Genomic DNA, 21,948 nt, shown 5'->3' on the forward strand with positions numbered 1-21,948 from the left:
CCTAATAAAACAAGAAAAAGGAAAAACCTTTCAGCCAAAAAGGTGTTAAACAGTCCTATATGATACAAAAAATACAACAAAAATAAGGGACATCAAACCCCCACGTGTTAAATCGCTCAAAAGCATCTGGTCCTTTAGAACAAAAACATTGGTCATTAAGAGATTTGATTTAGAAACTTTGTATGATATTGAAAGGTTTCCAAAATATATCTGCACTACAGCAAATCTGTCCATTAAGTGTACAATTCACTGTAGAGATAGCACAGATTTTTTTTCCCACACATGGACTTAAAAAGCAGAATGAGTCCTTCCACTCCATGCACGTAGCAAGTAGTCACATCAATCGATTCTGCATGCCAGCTTATGGGGTTCATCGGAGCTGACCAACGCCCTTTACGAAGCTCCTCTTCTCAACATATAAAGTGATTTGCATCTTCCAGCACCTGTTTCTGACTGTTTTAGGTAAGGACTTGCTTTATCAGTTTCTTTATTCTTCATTTTATATTACTACTGGTTGATATTTTGCAGGTACAGATAGTCCCCTACTTGCGAACAGGTTCCGTTCCAGGAGCCTGTTCGCAAGTCCGAACAAATGGTTGTATGGAGGGGATCGCGCGTGGATCCCGCTCCATACAACGTCGGATACAGGCTGTTCTTACAGCGGACACCCAGAGGCAGCAGTTCCGACGAGCCGTGCCGCTTGTCGGAACTGTTAACACTTTAAATACTGCTGTCAGAGCGGTATTTAAAGTGTTAACATTTCTGACGAGCGGTGCGGCTCGTCGAAACTGCTGCCGCCGGGTGCCCGCTGTAAGAAACAGCCGGCACCTGGCGTTCAAGGGGCCTGTATAGTGTCCTGCGATGAGATCGCTGGACGCAGTGTGGTTGCTAGGCAGCCGGGCCTCCTGAAAGGCCTCAGGGCTGCCTATGCAGACTGCCTATCAAGCGCACGGCTTGATAGGCACTCTGCATAGGCAGCCCTGGGGCCTTTCAGGAGGCCCGACTGCCTAGCAGCTGCACAGTGCCCCGCGATCTGACCAGACAGGCTTCTATCAGGCTTGATAGAAGCCTCTCTGGTCCCTGCACAGCATGATGTAATGCCATAGCATTACATCATACTGTGCAGAACAGATTGTTCGCATCTTGCGAAGTTCATAAATCGAACGTTCGCAAGTCGGGGACTATCTGTATTTGTAATATCTCCCAAGATCCCCAAATATACTTGTTCTCATTACTCAGCGTTTCTTCCCTACACTTACACTCCATTATTTCTTTAGTTCCTCCTGGCAGCAGCAAGTCACATGACTTTCACATCACTATCAGCGTCTTTTGTCACTTCACTTCAGTGCGGCATAACCGCCACATACAGCTTCATACTTTATGGCCATAGGCTCCGACCTCAAATGCCACATAGAAGTGGCTTCCTCTATGCAGAACGCTCTAACCCGTTATAGATGTCATTTATATTTCCAGAGGTCATACTGGCGGTTCAATACCCCGCGTCACACATTACTTTATTCAGATCCATATTACACTTTGTCATGTGCCTCACTGCGCCATTCCATATACTACGTCATTTTTCTTGCTCTGCCATTGCATTCCTCTGAACTGTCATAAACACACAGGAGATAGGGAAAGTACATTGTCCTATGCTTCTGCCGTTTCCCTCGGATCAGGGTAATTATATAATATGAGTGACATATAGGGGTCTTTGCCGGTGCGGACTCATGACCAGAGGATCGGATAAGATTAGAAGTATTTATTGAGTATTGGTAGTCTGTGACATCACAGCTTTCCATGGAAGGAAGCTTTCTCCATTCAAGTCCCAGTACAGAACACTCACATTGAGCGCTGAGTTAAGCATTTTTTGTGACGCAGAGCTCATCATTTCAGCTCTGTTACGTCAGAAGGATAAGACTGGCACAGCATCAGCCATTAAAGAGCTCAGCCGAACTTCTATACAGCGTGATCAGCTGTTGAAGAGGATCATGCATATTTGCATTCTAGCTGTACGAGGCATTGGTTGCTGGAACATAAATATATGTGTAATGGATGTCTAGGGGTTAAAGGGAATGGGTCACCACCGGACATCGCCATAAACTGCAGCCATATGTTCTTGCCTCAACCTAAGTAAACTGCTGTTGAAGTGAAATCTTGCTGAATCCGTGTGATCACTGCACCATCAGTACCAACATCCATAACTACAGAATGCCCCTCTTAAACTCTCTTAACCTATTACAAAATCTGCAGCATATTTGAAATTCTGCAACATGCCCCACGCCCATAGCTCTAACTGAATACTGACCACTATATTGCATTAACTTACTTATATCAGGTGGGACTTGTGTTCCATAATCTACTGTCTTTTTCTAACTATGCATGAAAAGCACTGCGGAATAAGTTGGCGCTATACAACTAAAGATTATTATTATTAACTACAACTTCTGATCCAAATCTAAAGATTCTATCACGCAGCTTTTTTTTGGTCTTTTTTTTATAGCTTGCATAATAATGCTTTAAATTTCATATGGTTTTTACAAACTTTTTTAGTTAACTATTCTCTAATTCAGATTTTTTTTTTTCAGGAAAAAACTCCTAAAAAACACTACTAAAAAAATACTACTAAAAAATACTTAGAGCATGCTTTATTTTGAAAGAAATCCATAAACCCCAAAAAATGCACTAATAGTAAGGAAAAATACCGTAAAAAAAAGTAGTGCTTTTCATATTTGGCTAACAGGTAACTTCTGTTTTGTTTTGTTTATTTAGGGGGAGGGGGGTCTGTGGAAAATAACCACAATGTTTTTTAAACACAATGCTGTGTGAAACTACCTTGAAACTGATGCTATTTTACATGGCTCAGTATGTGTTCTCCCTCTAACAAAGTGTTTAGTTTTAGGGTAATATACTTTTCTGTGGCATTTTTATGATAATTTAAAAAGCATAATGAATAGAGATGAGCGGGGGGTTGCAGAGGGGAGTGGGGGGGAGAGGGAGAGAGAGAGAGCTCCTACCTGTTCCGCGCTGCAACCCCCCGCTCCACCACGCCACGCCCCGTCCCACAGCGCCCCCGAGTACTTTTCACCCGAGTAGTGAAGTACTGGAAAATCGCGGTGCTTGATTGCGAAATCGGCCTTACCGAGTACGTTCGCTCATCTCTAATAATTAATAAAAATCAAATATGTGGGTAGCTATACTCTTTAGCTTCCTTTCATTCCATACTTTACATGCAACCCCCCTCTTCACCCAATAAATATTTTTTTTAAAGCATCAAATGTCTTGCTTGCCAAAAAGTTGCACACATGTGTAGGAGAGTATTTGCATCTGTTAGTCACAAAATAGACCTGATCCAATAGACTTAGCAGGTAAATAGACTTGATTGTTGATCAACCCCTTCCTGATGTGCACCGTATAGGTTTCTGTGTATGGCTACATGCACTGCGGATGTTAGCCATCTTTAACAGCCGGCAACAGCTGCGATCAGTGTTCACACTGATCATAGCTGTTACCTTTTTAAATTTCCCAATTGGCATTTGGGGGGGTCTCAAATGCTCCACTTCCCCTCACAGTGCAATCGGGGGGTACCGTTTGGTTGTCATGGTGGCCTGGAGCCTATCAAGAAATGCCTATGGCATGCGTTCATAGAGTTCCTGTCAGAAAGTTCAAGTCCCTTATTGGGACTAAAAAGAAATGTAAAAATAAGTTAAACAAGTTTTAATACATACTGAAAAAAAGTTGAAAAAGTTAAAAAAACAAACTTCCCAGTCATCCATTCAAACATAAGGAAAATTTAAAAAAACAAAAAATTGCTATCACTGCATCTACAAAAGTTCACATTAATAAAATATCACATTATCAGTCCCGCACAGTGAACCTAGTCAGAAAAAAATATACGTGATGCTAGAATTGTGCTTTTTTGGTCACCCTGTATCTTAGAAAAAAATTGAATAAAAAGTGGGGCTATTATAGGGGACACTATTACTACAAGGGTCACCAATATAGGGGACACTTACTACTGGAGACACCAATATAGGAAACACTGTAATGGCCACTGTGGGGGGTCACTATTACTATTTGGACTACTATGGTGATCTCTTATTACTACTGAGGCCACTATGGGGGTCATTATTACTACTAGCAACACAATCGGGGGGGTCACTATTACTATACAATCTTACAAATTACAATCGGCGCTTTGAAGGCAACCATAAGACTGATGCAGCCGTCGATGAAAATGACTATGACAGCCCTGCTCTATAGGGTTAGTTGTCATATTTGCATTAAAGTATGGTAGGTATGAAATCAGTACATACACACAATAGGGCTCCTTTGTTACTTTAAGAAAACGACATGATCCATGAATGCAAAAGTCCTTGTATTTCCTTTGACATGGATCCCGCTTTCGACCTTTGCCTTTTTTTCTTCCATTGTTAATGTTCCCTTCTCCTTGAACTTCTCTGGGTTTTGAAGAATATGCAGCTAAAAAAAATTATATGGTCAAGATACAGTGTAGACATCAACAGCTGGCAACACGAATACAAAGTTGCCGTATTACATTCTTTGCAGCATTTGGCAATTTGTTAGAAACATGTATATGTCTGTGTACAGATGCATCTGGGATCTCTCGACAACCTTTAGGCCTCATGTCCACGGGCAAATTATGAATTAGGATCCGCAGCGGATGACCCGCATGTGGATCCACATCCATAGGGATGCATTGACCACCCGCGGGTAGATAAATACCCGCGGATGGTCAATAAAAGTGATTTGAAAAAAAATGGAGCATGAAAAAAAATGGACCAAGAAATGGACCAAAATCGGAATATACTCACCTACTCCAGATCTTCCCTTCTTCGCAGCTTCATCTTCTCTCCGTCGCAGCCGGATCTTTTTTCTTCGGGCCGGCGCATGCGCGCGGCACGCAACCGACGTGCCGTGCGCATCCGCTGGGCCGAAGAAAGAAGATCCGGCCGCGACGGAGAGAAGATGAAGCCGCGACGAAGGGAAGATCCGGAGCGTGCGATAGGTGAGTTAATTCTTATTTTAAGCGCTCATGTCCGTGGGGCAGGAGGGACCTGCTATGGGTTCTCCATGGAGAATCCGTAGCGGGCCTGATTTTCCCCGTGGACATGAGGCCTTAATGCGTACGGGAGCCTGAATACTGTGTCCTCACAACAAATGATGGAGAAACAGGGAGTAAACACGATGCATTTCTGGGGGGAGATACACTGCTGCTATTAGTGTCTCTATATTAAAATACATGCTACACCAAGAGGGAAGATACTGTAGCTCGGTCAAAGCAAAACCATAACCAAACATGATAAAATGTGGTAACTTTTTAACTTTATTGCACATGTTGATATGGCTATGAGGAGATCATAACAAAGATTCCCTCATGTCCTAACCAGCAGCACAATATTGCAGTATTCTTGCCCCTGTGTAAAAGTGTGGCTATTATTTCTATGCTTCATGCTAACAATACAGCTGTCAGTGCACAAGCAATGAAGCATATAGCTTGCCATCCTAGCCAGTGTTTCCGAGGGCCCGGCTGATTCCATCTCTGCCCCATACTGCCATGGATGTTCATCATCATCACTGTCATCATGTTGAGTGTCTGCCTCAACCTCTATGTCTTCCTGTGATGACTCCATTTCTAAACCCACCTCCTCAACAATAGGGCTTTAAGCCAGATGTGATCCTTCCTCCATTCCTTGCTGAATCATCTTTGTGGACATTTGCTACAGAATGAATATCAGTGGCATAAAACCATTCATTCCACTGTTATCCCTGTTGACAAGTCTTCTTGACACAAATCTCTGATCAGTTGCTAATGCCTGAGCTGAAAATTATACTGGCCTCTAAAAAATTGCCTGTCTGTTGCATGAGGAAATCATTTACTGTTTTCTGCTGTACAGATGGTCCAGTGTGTAAAGTGAAATTCCAGCATGGTGCAATGTCACATATCAAGTGGTGTTCAGGGAGAGCATTCAGTTTCTGCCAGTCTAGAAGGGCATGCTTAAACACATAACAATGGCTAAAGTGTATGCAAACTGTCCTGGACATGGCCCATACATGCTTCAAACCAGCATATGTGTTTAAGAAAGGTGTTACGACCATATTGGTCGCATGTGTCATGTGACCTAGACGTAGAATGGTCACTACATAATGATAATGTAGTTCTGTGGAAAAGAATGTGTCTTTAAACGTGTGCCTTTAATTGTGTTATATCTTGTAAGGATGCTGCTTTTAATTGTGTTATATACTGTAATTGCCTTACTTTCATTATATACAAAATATTGTATAATTTTGTATACTACATTAGTATCCACACTTGAAGCTGGTGGTTTGAGCATAGTTTAGAAGGGAATAGAACAACTCCAGTGACTGTATGCCCGGTCACCCAATCAGCACTAAGCTGAAGGGAAGTGCAAAAGTTATATAAGTTGTTGTAATGTTTCAGAGGTTTCAGAAGAGGAGAGAGAGTCTACAGATAAGAAGAGTGTTCTAGAAGCAATGTAGCATTGAGTCATCTACCAAACTCATTAGAGGAAACCGTTCCTGAACAACCCTTCTTAGATTTGATGTTTGGAGGATACAAGGTGCTTAGTGCAGGTTGTAAATATCCCGGGGATATCCTGTTAAAAAAACAAACAGATCAGCAGTATGGATTATATAAAGAGGCAGCAGCACTTCAAGCCACTACCTTCAAGACTGTATTTGAGAGGCTCGATTGTAATGGACTTTAACCCTTCATCTGAATGAGTGTAAGTTAAACTCTGCTTCATTGGGGACAGGAAAATGTCAGCCGCAAAGAACATGGAGCAGGAAGAGGACTCGGAGCTTAGGCCCATTATGTCAGAAGTTGAACCAGACTGGCACAACCATGGTGTTGTCAGTAATACCTAGCCTTGTTTCAGTGGTGCATTGAACTGCAAAATATTGACCCAGTGTACTGTCTTTGGCCATAATTGCTGCTCACGTGTTGCACACTAACGATCGCAAGAACTGGCCCACCCTTTTCCCCATATGATTGTGCAAGGTAGGAACAACTTTCTTCGAGAAGTAATGGCTAGGTGTCCACCACCTAGGCTGAGCGAATGCCATCAGTTGCCTAAAAGTGATGAATTCAAAGAGGTGGTATGGCAGAGACTGCACCATGAACAACTTCGTCAGGTGTGAGTTCAGCCACATGACAACTGTATGACTGGGCACAGTGTTGTTTGTTGACTATATATTCCATTATGGATAACTGATGGGACAGAGGAGGAGGAGCAAAAGATGACATTCGTGATGATGACAAAAAGATTGTACTGACGTGGATAAGGCCTGGCTACTAGACAGATGACAGGGATTCAAAGCAGCAACAGCAGCAAGGTCTTGATCACATTGTGGGGAAATTTGATTCAGCACAGTGCCATATCTCGTTCCTCTGGGGAGTTTATAAAGAATTGCCATAATGCAGAGTACTAGAAAGAGCTGGTATAACCACCACCACCACCCGAGTTTACCCCTATTCTGGTAAGTTTTCTTCTGGAGCCTACACTGGCAGCAGCAGTGTCGCTGTCACTTGCTCCTGAGTCGATCATACCAGCAGGCCTACTCCTGGAATGTTTTGCAGGTGTTCTGGCCCTAACAGCTTGGCTCTTTATCACTGCCAGTGCTGCCACTACACTCCTCCTCTGGCGACGTCAATGTCATCACCTCCTCGTCACCTGGTTTCCACATCCTGACTAAAAACACATCATCATCATCATATTGTTCATCATCCTTGCTACCTCTCTGTCCTGATGTCTCATGGACTCCTTGCCCCCACCATATTCGTATTCAGAACTGTCACTATCACCATGGCTACCACCACCTGCAATAGTACCACAGCTAGGCGTCTCAGACACAACACGCTCCGAAAACTGACTGTCCTCACACAACTCCACATCATCACTATGTTGGTATTTTCCATTTCCTTAGCACCTGGGGTGCTGGCTCCTAGAAGAAAAGGTGGCACCTCAGTAGGAGGGGGCACTGAAAACAGAGATAATGGAAGGGAAAGGCTAATGCTTCGATCATTGTGCCAAGTAGTTGTAGGAGAGTAGAAATCCACTAAATCCAGGCTCAAAGTAACGTTAGAATCTTTCTCATGAGATGACTAAGAATGAGTCAAGTAGTCCACAATGGCTGTAGTATTCTCCAAAATAACACACCTACTGGGGGAGATGGACAACCCTGGATTGCTGCTGCTACTATTACCAGGGACATGGCTAATGCTACTACAATTTTCTCCCAAAATAAGCCCTACACAGATAGTAAGCCCTACCCCTATTTTCAGTGTGTGCGTGTGGGGGATAGAAGTCCTTCCCCGAAAATAAACCGTAGCCACAGTAGGTAAAAAAAAAAAAACAATCCTTACGTAGCCGCCGGCATCTGTGTCCCTCATGCTAGTCTCTGGCGCTGTGGCAGGCTGCAGTCCTCAGCGCTGATAGGATTCTCTTTTGGTGATGGGACTTTGAGTATCCCACTTTCGTTAAGAGAGTGCTTTGATTGGATCGAGTGCCAGCCAATGACATCACTGAATGGCTGAGATTAGTTCATCGAATGTCGACTCTGATTGGCTGGCGCTCGATCCAATCACAGCGCTTACTGGAGGCAGGGTACTCAAAGCCCTGTTACCAGGAGAAGAGAATCCTGTCAGCACTGAGGATGCAGCAGCGCAGGGACCAGTGGGAGGGACACAGACGCCGGCAGCTGGGTAAGTATAAGACACCATCCTGAAGATAAGACACAGTGCCTCTTTTGAGGCAAAAATTAAAATGAGACAGTGTCTTATTTTCCGGGAAACACGGTAGCACTGGGCCTGGACACATGGCTGGTGCCAACAGTGCTTGCATGCGACATGGTATGAGTGTTTTTTCATTTCCCCTGTCCTTTCCCACTTTTCTTTTACCAGACATTATTTCTTATTTTAAAAACAGATGCACGCTGCTGTGTATCACACACTACTTTGGACAGAAAACAATTGTGAAAAAATGACACTTGCTCAATCCATTGGAAATTGCACTGCTGGGTCACAGGGGACCGAAATCTCGTGGAATGATTGCAAAATTTCCGCAGGAGAAATGCAGCTTCAAAATTGCTGCGGATAGTGAGGAGAGAGGCTGCCGTGGAAGAATTGACCTGCCGCGTCTTTGAATTCCTCGCGGCATGGCAAATTTTTTTTGCAAATCTTGTCCACATTGCTGGCTAATAAAAAGCTGTGGGCGGAATTTCCGTGCAGAAAGTCTGCACAGAAATTCCGCGGCAAATGACGCCCTGTGTGAACCCAACCTAATAGATTGTTTGCAGATTTGTACTGAAACACAAAGCTCTGAGAAATGCTTTGATCTGCTCCAGTACTGCACGCTGTCCCTTGCAGACCTTCTTGTAGCTCTTCCCCTGCCTAAAATGGTTGCTGCAGCTATGAGCATGACTTTTTATAGTGGATCGGACCTCATCCCTTTACTTCCACCTGATTGCCTGGGAGAGCCATTTGCAAAGCTTTAAAGGTTACCATAAGGTCATGTGTTCCTTCCATCTTCTATCTTTCAAGTGTCGGATGTCATCTTAGTTGGTTCTGCTGAGATGAAGCGCATGGGTTTTGGTTAGCCGAGAACTGAACTTTTAGTAAAGCTCATCCAAAATACATGTTCAACAGGTTCAGTTCGTTCATTCTTAGTTGGGAGCTTTTCCCAGTGTATATATTAAATGCCTTATCTATGTGTAAGTAAGTACTATATACTATTACTTAATCACTCCCCCAATGCAGGGTGGGTGTATCAGTGGCTGTTCATCAACATTTTCATAGAGCATTTTGCCTTTCTGGGAATTGGTATTTGTAACTGCCCATGTATCCGTAAGTATGGCCATTCTCAGTTATTTTGTATGCATTGATCTCTTTTTCAGTGTATTTTTATATAGTAACATAAGCCATTTATGTCATGTGAACATAGCCTCAGATGTAAGCAATGGATTAGATTTTTTTATTTGCACAAATTTCTGTGACAAATCTACAGCCTGTATATGCTACTCTTCATAGTTTTGATTTGGCTTTATGTTTGCAATCACTAGGTAAGATTCTGTTTCCTTTTGCACCAAAATATTTAAATCGTATATTAGACACTCTTTGTGCCCCACTAGACATGAGCTGCGGCTTAGAAAAAAAAGGATGTGGCTTAGCAGGGAAGGTGTGTCCTCAACAGTGACAGTGTGTGGCAAACGTTTGGCACAAAGTACATGGAATGAACGAGTAGTGTAATGTTAGACAAAAGTGTCACCGTGTCTAGCTAGATGAATCAAATTTATCATGCAGCGTGATTCACTGTGATAAATTTGGCATATCTTCAGACTGTCTGGTCTATAAATATTAGACAGGATACCTAAATCTATCCCAATATCTTTAACTCAACGCTGACTTTCTCTTGGGTAACAATTTTTGCATGTTTTTTATCTTTCATCTGAGCTGCAGCAGCTTTTAATTCTCTTGGAGTTCACAAAGGTTTCTTAATGGGCTTCTTCACTAATGCTTCAGAGAAACAGTGATTGCTGAAAACAAGGATGTCTTTGTCTGCCAGCGGTAAAAACTTCTGAGAGTCTGCCATGGTATTTCAGGATGAACTTTTCATAGACAACATGTAGTTGTTTGGTTGTCCAGATAGAAAATGGTAAAAAATATGTATAATTATTGACAACAAGGTGCAGCACACAGTCAAAATTGCAATTTCCATGTGAGTGCTAAGCTTTTTTTTAAATAGTGAAACGACATGCATTTTTTTTCTCCACGTACATGAAAAACGCATGACATTGATGCGAATTGTACATTTTTAATGCATCATTACATGTCTGAAAATCACTGATAAATGAGTGCTATGTAGGTCAGATTTTCACTGACGTATATCGCACTCGCCTTTTGTGAATACAGCTTGAACCATTCTATTGGTACTAAATATTGCTGTTAATTATGCCAGCCCAGAGGCAACATAAAGATGGGGAAAGTACCTGTCAGTTTCTGCTTCTCTATTTTAGTTTTATGCTATCCAAATGTATGGCAATATTATAAATCAGCCCCATTATTTCTGGAGCTGTGGAATGATTAATTCTGTCAGAAAGTACTTAATCTGAGTAAAGAGACCACACATGCCAGCCTTGCCAACCATTTATTTCGTATGAGGGGGTCTACTGATTCTTCCTTGAGAGCAGATATCGAAGGAGAGAAATGTAATGGGGTGTGCTGCTCCCCACCTGCTCTCTGCTTTACTATTTTGCTTAGCCATAGTTTATGTTCTATTACTGAATAGACTATATATATGTGGGTCGCTGTTGCCCTCTGGTGATTAGTACAGGGACTGCTGTTGTAATGTGATTATAATGATTATCTGATTAGCTTGTAGTGAAGGAGTTACTTCCACTGTAATTCCTGTTTTGAATTGTTCAGCATGCACTTCTGCTAGTACAGCTTGCGTCACCATTCGTATAACCATGCAAGTAAACAAGGCATAACCTTACAGAAACTGCTTAGTACTTAAGCTAATACTTTTTCTTTAAGGGACTGGGAAATATTTGAAAAGACTAATTTCAGAGTCCCATGTGTTGAGAAACTGCTGTCTACCTATGCTACAACCCTGTGATCAGGTCCATTACCACCACTGACACGAAGAAGATGTCTACTTTGGATCCAGTGAGTCTTCTAGCCCCTGCAGAGTGCTCAGCCCTACAACAGGAGGGTCCTGTGGTCTAAGTTTTGGTACCGCCTCTGATAGACCTCCATTGCCCGATCCTGTCTGTGGCACACATGATATAAGAGCCCTTACTTTGTTGATGTATTCAGTAGGATGGGGGCCTCTGCTGGAGGTGTCTTAGCATTATTTGAAAATCCTGTGTTGGAAGTTACTTTCAAACAGGACGATCCAAGAAGTCCGCCTAGGTCCGACTCACCAGAGGTCTGGCAGCTATTAGGCCCAGTGGACACGGAAAATGTTGGCTAATGAGCCCCACCATTAAAAACTACTTTCAGTACAATGATGATACCTGCAAGACTCAAAAACAATTGGAGGCCCAATACTTTTTTTTTTATACTACCATAGCAAATAATGCTCAGGACACCCTCGACAGACCACAAGTAGAGAGGATCATCTGATTATCCAACAGAGGATTGTTCATAGTTTAGAAGAATATCTGAAAGCCCCTATTTCACTAGTAGGCCTCCAGGTTCATTTTTTTGAAGCCAGAGAGGGAAGTCCATTGTTCAATCTTTTATTATTACCATGCTTTTACAACAGGATACAGAACTCCACTAACATAATAGCACCAAGATCAGGCTTCACTGAGTAATTCTGACTAACAGACTAGTTTATCCTTTTCAAAACAAGCTGCAAGAAATTTTCAATAATTATGAGAAAGAGATTATTGAGGATAAGAAATACAAATTCAGTTGTGACAGGTCAGATTTTGAAAGGAAGGTTGCTTACAAATGAATGCACTTCGGAAATTCACAAGGAGGATCTGGACAATTTAAATAAGGTGACATCCAATATCAAGAGAGCCCAGCTTTAGTGACTTGTAATATTAGAAACCAGAGACATTTATAGATGTGGAAATAAAAAAATCCAAAAAAAAAAAAGGTTCCTGACGTTGGGATGCTACACCAACCAATCTTTGCAACAGGCAACACAAACATTAAGTTCAAGCAACAGACAGTTACACATTATCAGCCTTTCCTGTTATGTTCTTAGAAGTCAGGGCTTTTACCCACTAGCGGGTTTTTTAATGCTGCGATTTCGCTGCGCTTTTTTTTTTCAATGGGACTTTCTACTGTTAAAATCGCATCGCACAAAAATTGCAAAAGCACAAACTTGCGATTTTTGTGCAATGCGATTTTAACATTGGAAAGTTTCATTGAAAAAAAAATGCAGCGATAACGCAGCAATAAAAAACCGCTAGTGGGTAAAAGCCCTTAGGAGAGTTTTGTCTTCCAAAACGGCCTTACTTTTTTGTCAATGCATATTTTAGAAAATTTTATTGTTATTATAGTGTCCCAGAACACCATCCTGGTCCCCTTCATAATTGTCATACATGTGTTGTCTTTGCACTTTGCAAAACTGTTATGTCAATTTTCTGTATGTATGTTGCACAGCTGTGGCATCTGAAAGGTTAACTAAAATCATTGCCTGTCAGCTCCAGCTGCTGAATGTATCTTTCTTACTGTGTCATGTGGTACAAGTGAGGTTAAAAAAGTGAGTGTCTGAGAGCGGGAAAGGTTGTTGATGATCATCCATCTACCCATGCTGTTGGAGGACCCACAGTGATGCAGGGAAGCACCTTTAGCTTCCTTGCATTGAAAACGGAGAAGAAGGAGAGGCTCCCTATGGAGGAGCTGAGGATCTTCCCTCTTCCCCAACCTGCTGGAGAAACCGCAGGGGCGCAGGGAGACACCTCTGGTTTCCTTTTGTCTAATATTGAGGATAGGAGAGACATCTCTACCGCATGTGATACGCATGGGAGAACAAGTGAGTTACTAAATTCCCCAGAGTGAGAGCAACCCCCAAATAATTCTATATAGAGCAATCCACTAAAACAGGTACCCGTTCACACTACAGGCATCATTTTTCCGTCCGCCATTAGGATCACCACACAGAGGTACATATAGTCTAAGCCCTTCTTCAATAATTGTCTGCTAGAGTGTATGTGGATAGACCCCAACCTTTAACCTCCTCTGGAGTATACCCAATTTCCAGGACCAGTGACATATAGATAACGTGGACTATAGGGCCGTATTGTTCCTGTGTTTCCTCCCAACCTCTGAGCTTCTGCCTCTAACTTTATGCAAGTGAATGATACCTGTTATTGCAAGTTTATTTCAAGTAAAGTTTTACCAGGGCTCACCTGTTCCTGAGGACCCAAGGTACGATACGCAAGTCTCTTTGTTTATTACTCCCCCATATAGAATAACCATGTGTGGGAACGGTGGCGTCACGACATGATATATACATATCCCTACAACAATTCCACCTTGTGTTACCACTTGGCAACACTGTGACAAGGACTAGGCCTTCGCCATAAGCACAGTGAGTGTATTGGGGTGTTTTATTATTAATTATGTATATCTTTGCAGGAGATTGATGATCAATGATACTGTGTTTGTCCAGTTTTCCAGGATTTTCTGAACCTTTTTAAAGAAAACAGATTAGGAGAAGGTCCAGCAAAATATGTTCCTTCTTCATGGCTTTTTCTTGTCATCTAATTCTTTTTGAAGAAGTCAAGTCAGATATTAAAAAGCTTCCCTGGAGAGGGGAAGAGCCTAACTGTGAAAGGAAATGGACATATACCTCAGTGCCCCTATCTAGTCTCATGTTTGTCTTAACTTTTAATAGCTTCCCACAATTCATGATGCAAGGACTGGAAAGACAAAGGCAGGGATGTTCCCTGCACTCTTATGATGCAAAAGATGCAGCCTGATCTGGTGAAATTTCTCAGAATTGGACTGCAATATCATCTCTGGGTGCGGCCAAAATGGCGCCAAACTCCATTTCTAAGCTGGATCCAATAAAGGACTCAGAGGAGGTAAACTTGAACTTTGTATCTCAAAAAAGGCTCACCATTAACCCAGGCTTTAGGAAACTACTGCTCCTTGAGATCTCAGTTTGGAGTCTTGGCCAGCTGCACGTCTCAGCAGCATCAGACAATGAATCCAATGTATGATTGTTGCCAGCTTCTACACACGAATTTCTTTTTTAAATCTTTACTTCAAATATTCAGACACATGTTAAAAATGCATGTCTCTGCTAACAAGTAGCTGACATGTTTCGACAGACAGGCTACCTTGTACCTTAGGAGCTTGTGGAGTGGACAGACTAAATACATTGGGTTTGCCTTACCAATAAAATGTGTGCAAAATATTTCAAGCTGTCTGAAAAAGGAAAGCATAAGTGAGGTAGGAGATTGTGAAAAACGTATTCGAATTTAGGCCAGTATATCATTTTGAAAATATTGATGCTTCCAGTAAGAAGCAGTGGAAAAGGGGACCATGCCTTGAGTATTTGTTCAGTGGAACATACCAATGGGTCCGGATTAACCCATTCCTGTTCCATGATGTACATGTATGAGCAAAAATGGTACTAATAGAAGCTTGTCACACTAAAAACAAGCCCTTACACAGCCTCATCCATGGAAAAATAAAATAGTTACGGGTCTTTGCATGCAGCTGTGTCAAAAAAATCAATTTTCAGCAAAAGGATTTCTCTTGTACAAAAATGAAAAAACCCAAATAAAAATACAATTTTGGTATTGTAATCATACCAACCCACAGAAAACAGTTATTATTTCATTTCTATCACATAGGGAAACGATAGCAGACGGTGGATTGGCCATTGAACGCACTGGGCAAATTTCCAGTGTGCTGGTTGAATCCTGCGGCCTGTGGAGGGGCGAAAATGTTGTAAAATGTACTTTTACTGTTAATGTACAATAATAAAACAGTTATACTCACCTGTGACACTCATTCCTCACACTTCCAGCCTCTGCATTCTGTGTCCGCACTATTCACCTGGAATTCAGTAGATTCACAGTGCGGGCGTGGACTGAAGAGGGTGGGAGAGTAAAACTTTTCAATTTTAATACATATAAGGCCCTTTAATACTGAGTTGGGGCTGGGACCTTTTAAGGGGCATTATTTGGAGCACTAAGGGGCAGTGTTTGGAGCACTAAAAGTGGCAATTATTGTGTGGGTCCTACAGGGAACAAAAAAGGGGGAACACTATTACTGTGTGGAACACCATGGGTGGCATTATTACTATCTGGAGCAATATGGATGGGGATATCATGTAGAGGTTTGGAAAACTAAACCAGGTGGCTGGACAATTGAAAAGTCAAGGATTAAGTGAGAAGTAAAGTCCAAGGCAGCATACCAGGATGCAATAGAAAAATAACGCTTTTATTCCTCCATAAAAATAACCGCAACGTTTTGACCTGGACAGGTCTTTTTCAAGCAATTTTTCCATTGCATCCTGGTATGCTGCCTTGGACTTTACATCTCACTTAGTATTTCTGGTGGAACCAAGATCCGATTTCACTTTCCCTTGGCGTGCATTGATATCACAGTCCTGCCATTTTTATGAATGAGTGTGAGTGCTGCCTGTTGACATTTTCTCTAGAAAAGTCAAAGATTGTTATGAACTGTTTAGTCATCTGTGACCCTACAGGCTCCCTCCCCTCCATGGTTTTTGGTTCTGCACTGCTTCTTTCAGCTGTGTGATATCCATGCCACTGTCAGCTTTGACAGTATCAGCCATCGTGTCCTTTGGCGGCCAGGTCTTCTTTTGCGACTGTCCAAGCATTATAGATTTTTCTAATGACTCTGCTTGCATTACATGACCAGAATATGTGAGTCTGAGTCCAATCATCTTGCCCTCCAGTGATATATCAGGTTTCATACAATTCAGGACTTCCCTGTTTTACACTCTTGCCATCCAGGGCATACGCAGCAGCTTTTGCCAGCACCACAGCTCAAACACATCAATCCTCCTATCAGCTTTTTTTGCAGCCCTGCTTTCACATCCATACATGGCTATGGGGAAACTGATGGTTTGCACTATCCTGCGTTTATTTGCTATGCTGATATCCCTACTCCACATTTTGTCCATGTTTAGTATTGCACTTCGCCCCAATGCTATCCTACGTTTTATCTCTGGCATAGATTATCCAGCCTGGTCAATTTTCGAACCAAGAAAGATGAAGTCTCGCACGCATTCTATGGCCTCGTTGTTTGGATTAAATTCAGGTAGAGGCCCATTTTTTTACTTTCTGTTTTAATCTTCCATATCAGCAGCTTAAGAGCAGCTTCTGTTTCTGTAAGCAGAGTTGTGTTATCTGCGTAATGGAAATTGTTGATGTTTCTGCTACCTATTTTCACCCCAGTTTTCAATTCATCTAGGTCCATTTTCCGCATGATCACTTCCGTATACAGGTTAAACAAGAAGGGTGAGACGATGCAGCCCTGTCGGACGCATTTGCCGATCCCAAACCAATTTGAGTCCCCATACTGTGTTCTCACAGTGGCTTCTTGATTGGTATAAAGTGATTTTATCAGCTTTACTAGATATGCTGATATGCCCAGTTCTTGTAGGGCCTGCCATAGCTTGTCATGGTCAATGCAGTCAAATGCCTTGATTTAGTTGATAAGGCAAATGTAGATAATGCCTTTGACATTCTCAAGCTTTTTGGCGTGTCCTCGCAGAAATCCTACCTGCGCATCAGAGAGTGCAGCTTTGACTACTGATCGCAGTCTTTCCTATATAATTTTGAGAAGGATCTTACTTGCATGCGGAATGACGTCTATTGTTCGGTATTTGGAGCAATTCCGGAAGTCGCCTTTCTTTGGCAGAGGGATGAAGACAGATCTTTTCTAGTCATGTGGCCATTGCATGGATACCCATACTGCCTGGCACAGCAATGTGATGGTTTTCACTTGTACTGGCAGCAATATCTCTGCCAGTATGTTATCTATGCCCGGCACTTTATTTTTGGCTAGTTGTTTCATTGCCATAACCACTACTGACTCCAGAATGGGGGCTCAAAGTCCACAGGCTCCACCTCATGCAATGGTCAAAATACATGGTTGTAGGCATATACTGCACTTCCCCGTAAATAAGCCCTACTCCTATAATAAGCCCTACACTGATTTCCGGGGGGAGCTTGAAATATAAGCCCTCCCCCCCAAAATAATAGATGCCACGGGCCAGGTGGGTATAAGACCCCCTGAAAATAATACACCGTGCCTCTTTTGGGGCAAAAATTTATATAACACAGTGTCTTATTTTCAGGGAATCACAGTAATTCTTCTCTGCGTTTTTCCCCCACCTTTCCTTGATACTCTGTTGGTTATTCAGTTCCTTACTAGTTTTGCCTTTGATTGTGCCATTGAGTGCAACGGAAGTCATTGGGAGATGCCAATGTGTACATTCAGCATTTGTGTTTCATAAACCATGTGTTTCTTATCATGAGCTGATATTCTTGGCAGAACTGTACCAGGTGATCACTGGCTTCATTTCTTTCACCAATCCTGAATCTTCCTGTGGTGGTTGCTTCTGGCTGGAACTGACTTTGGAACTGAAATAGCCCAAAATGTAAATTATGTCCTTCTTTTGCACATCATTTAAAGTTTTCTGGACTTTGGCATAAAAACCTTCAATTTGTCCTCGTCGGCATCTGTCATTGGGGCATAGACCTGTAAGATTGAGATGTTCACTGGCTTACCATGCATCCAGATGGCTATGATACAGTCACTGATTGTTCAAAAACTTTTCTACTGCTTTTGTAGACCACTTCTTCACAATAAAGGCTACTCCATTCCTCTTGATTTCCTTGTGTCCAGCATAGTGCAATGTGAAGTCATCGGACAGAAAATATCTATTTCCAGTCCACTGCAATTCACTAATCCCAAGAATATCAATGTCAAGTCTTGTCATTTCACATTTCACAATATCCAAAGTGAAAGAGGCCCGTGTCAAATTTTGCAGGGACATGTTGTGACTTGGAGAAGTTGTAATGGTGGTCTGGGCCAAATGGAGAAGAAAAGAAAAAGTCTACAGACTCCAGTCATAGACAATGTCACCTGTAATCACTGGATATAACGTTAATATAATCAGTTATATGGTCTGCACAGTTTATCACATTTATATTATGGTGGATGATGAAACACTTAGAATCCTGATGCTTCTAGAGGAGTAAGTACTGCACTGAAGGACGGCCTCCTTTTTTCACACAGGTTTTCCCAGACCAATATAGTTAGCTTGTTTATATAGCTTATACATATTCCACAGTGCTGTAAACAGACTTATAACTTACATTGGACCCTGTTCCCACAGGGAATCACAATCTATATTTGCCTATTAGTATGTTTTTTGGAGTGGGGGAGGAAAGCAGAGAAAACCCATGTGAACATTTAATTTAGATTTGAACCTATGACCCAGTGGTTGCAAGGCAACAGTGATAACCACTGAGATAGAAGGAAGCTTATGGCTGGGTTCACACGGTGCGGATTGCCACAGAATTTTTGTACAGAAATTCTGATGGCAATCTTAAACCCGAGCCTAAGCAGCAAAGTGGACGAGACAGTCTGTTTCGGTCAAGCCACACTGAAACTTACATGCCGTGCGTTTTTATGTCGGGCCCAAAAGATAGTCCTGAAACTATCTTTTGGGCCGGAAAACGTCGGCTGCTGCATGGGCTCCTATGAGAGCCCATGGAGGCGGCTGGAGGTGGAAGGGAGTTTAGCAGCGTGGTTGTTAAACTCCCTCCCTCTGCTCTCCTCCCCCGTGCAGGCTCACTTCTGCTCTCCTCCCTGCTGGCTCTCCTCCTTTTCAATGGGAGGGGGCAGGGCTAAGTGCTGACCCATTGTTGGCTGCTGACAAGGGGCGGTATGTGGGCGGAGCCACGCTCCCGCCCCTTGTCCATAGCCGTCAATGGGAGGAGGTGGGACTGGACAGCGCTTAGCTCTGCCCCTGTCCCGCCTATTGCAAAGAACGAGTGCAGTAGGAGTGCGCAGAGGTGAGACTGCGATGGGGAAGAAGGGGAAAGGGGCGATGGCATGGTAGTCTCGATGTATATGTTCCGGGACCCATGCCGTCTGAACAAACACTTGATTTGTGCGCCCGTTCAGCAGTTTTATCTCTCCCAACGTAGCGTATATCGGCCATCCGTTTTCATGGCCGGCCGATATACGCTCGTGGGAAAGAGCCCTTATATTGTAATTTAATAAAATATAACATTTACTTTCACTTCCAAGACATGTAAATATTTCTTATTGTATATATGTATACTGAGATATAGTAATTGTTAATGCACAAAAGTCTGTCTGTGATGGATATTTGAATCCAGCACTCAGAAATTAGTCATTCACCCATGTTATAAAAAAAAGGTTTTAAATTGTTGACCAGTGTTATGAGGAATATCTTGAATCTATTTCCTTCTTTAGTTAAAATTCATTCAGTATGCATCTAAGGCTGCCTGTCCAAGGGCGTAGCTATATTCTGCGGCAGATCTCCACCACGGGAGCCGCCCCCGGGGAGCAGGAGGCAGCTGAAGGTTCTCCGCACTGAGCCTATCTGACAGATAGGCTCACCATGGAGAATCTCAGCAAATCGCAGCATGCTGTGATTTGAATCGCTATGATTCTCCGCTCGTGGACGCCGCGGCTGCGCTTTCCATAACAACGCTATGGAAAGCTCCAGACAGTGTGATTCGCCTTATGCATCACATTTCTCATTTCACAGTTGAATTTCTCAATTTGAAGCTAATCATCAAAGGGGCACCACCTTCAACCACATATAAACACACCGTTACATTTTCCCACTTTCCATCTGAAACAACTTAAAAAAGGAACACTGACTGAACAATTCCTCTGATGGAGGAGAAATTGCCTGGTTTCCCTTACACAATGCGTTAAAGACACAAAGCTTCAGAGACCATATCCATTTATAATCTTAGGCATACCGAAGAGTAAAGGACGCACTCAAACAACCAATACATGAATGTTTACAATATTCTTAGGACACATTTGACTATTTTTTCTAATAGACTAGTGAGGAGTTAGTAATTGGAATACTCAGTTCAGCTTGGGATTGGCTCGATTTTCCAAAAATCATTAGGAATCAAGACCACCCGATCACGATTCTCATTAAAGGCTATATACATCTTTGCACTCTTTTTTATTTTCTTTAATTAATGTATCTTTCAAAGTGAGGACTTTTTGTAATTGGTTTTCATTAAAAATTTCTAATTGCTTAAGGCCCATTTAGATACAATGATTATTATCGCTCAAAAGCCATCTTTTGAGCGATAATCGTTGTGTCTACACGCGCAGCCATCGTGCACTGTTTGTGCACTAATAATTCCTCAGTGATTTCTAGCAAACTGGAAATCACCGATGACTGTCATCAGCGCTGCACACTGATTTTATCAGCAGGTGGCTGATTGGATTCTTTCAGCTGGTATTCCACTGGGACTTCTCAACAGGATACCAGCTGAAAGCTCCGAGAACAAAGCAGCTGCCAGCACTCCTGCTGTTTCTTGGAGCTATCAGCTGAGGATACCACTGATAACTGCGAGAACAAAGCAGCTGTTTGCATATACAAAACAGCTGTTTTTCTTGGAGTTATCAGTGGTGTCACACTCCGCCTGCATTTAACTCTTTAAGTAGCTAATTAGCTACTTAAGAGTTATGCAAAGATGATCGCTCAAAACTGTCATTTGAGCGAATTCTGAGCGATCATCGTTCCGTGTAAATGGGCCTTTAGTTTTTATGCTTCTATTCTATGGCACTGAAGATTGGAGGACTGTCAGATTTGAAAAATTTGCCAGTGAGAGTAAACTGACCACTCCTTATTAACCCCTCCTGTAGCCTGCTCTGTCTGTAAGGGAGCAGCTGTGAGGGATAACACATTACACAGCAAGGGATTTGTGAGACACAATCATTCAGGGGCTTTCTACAGTGACAGGAAGAAATCAGCACCTTGTGATTTGTACGGTGGGCATCTGTCAGACATACACATTTTTTTTCTGATTGTGCTACACATCTTGCAACATTTTGACTCAAAGGGATTCTGTCATTAGAAAAAAAAAAAGTAATACTTAACTATTCCTCCCCAGGCAGCCTTTTTACCAGATCCTTACCTCACCAATCTTCTCCTGGCTCCTGCAGTCTCCCGGGTCACCTCAAGCAAGCCAGCCGACCCCCTCCTCTTCCGGTGACGAAGCATCGATTCTCGTCAGTCTCCTTCCTGCAGGGCAATGTATGCTACATCACTAGTGACATAGCGTTCACTGGCTAGCAGGGAATGCCGAGCTATTGCCGAGACTGCGCATGTGCACTGTCTCGTTGCAATAGTATATGAACACTTGCGGCGATACAGCGCACATGCGCAGTCT

The 21,948-nt window shown here is 42.5% G+C and overlaps 1 protein-coding gene across 2 annotated transcripts in view; it reads right to left on the reverse strand.

Annotated features, from left to right (window-relative positions):
• Positions 1–21,948, reverse strand: part of HBEGF (heparin binding EGF like growth factor) — a 59,222-nt gene that overhangs the window by 18,340 nt on the left and 18,934 nt on the right. For both annotated transcript variants that reach the window (XM_066591027.1, XM_066591026.1), the window contains exon 3: positions 4,314–4,479. In XM_066591027.1, the coding sequence (XP_066447124.1) occupies positions 4,314–4,479 (166 nt within the window). The remainder of the gene's footprint in view (positions 1–4,313; positions 4,480–21,948) is intronic.

The sequence above is a fragment of the Eleutherodactylus coqui genome, chromosome 2 (assembly GCF_035609145.1).
Source record: "Eleutherodactylus coqui strain aEleCoq1 chromosome 2, aEleCoq1.hap1, whole genome shotgun sequence".
NCBI classification, from domain to species: Eukaryota; Metazoa; Chordata; class Amphibia; order Anura; family Eleutherodactylidae; genus Eleutherodactylus; species Eleutherodactylus coqui.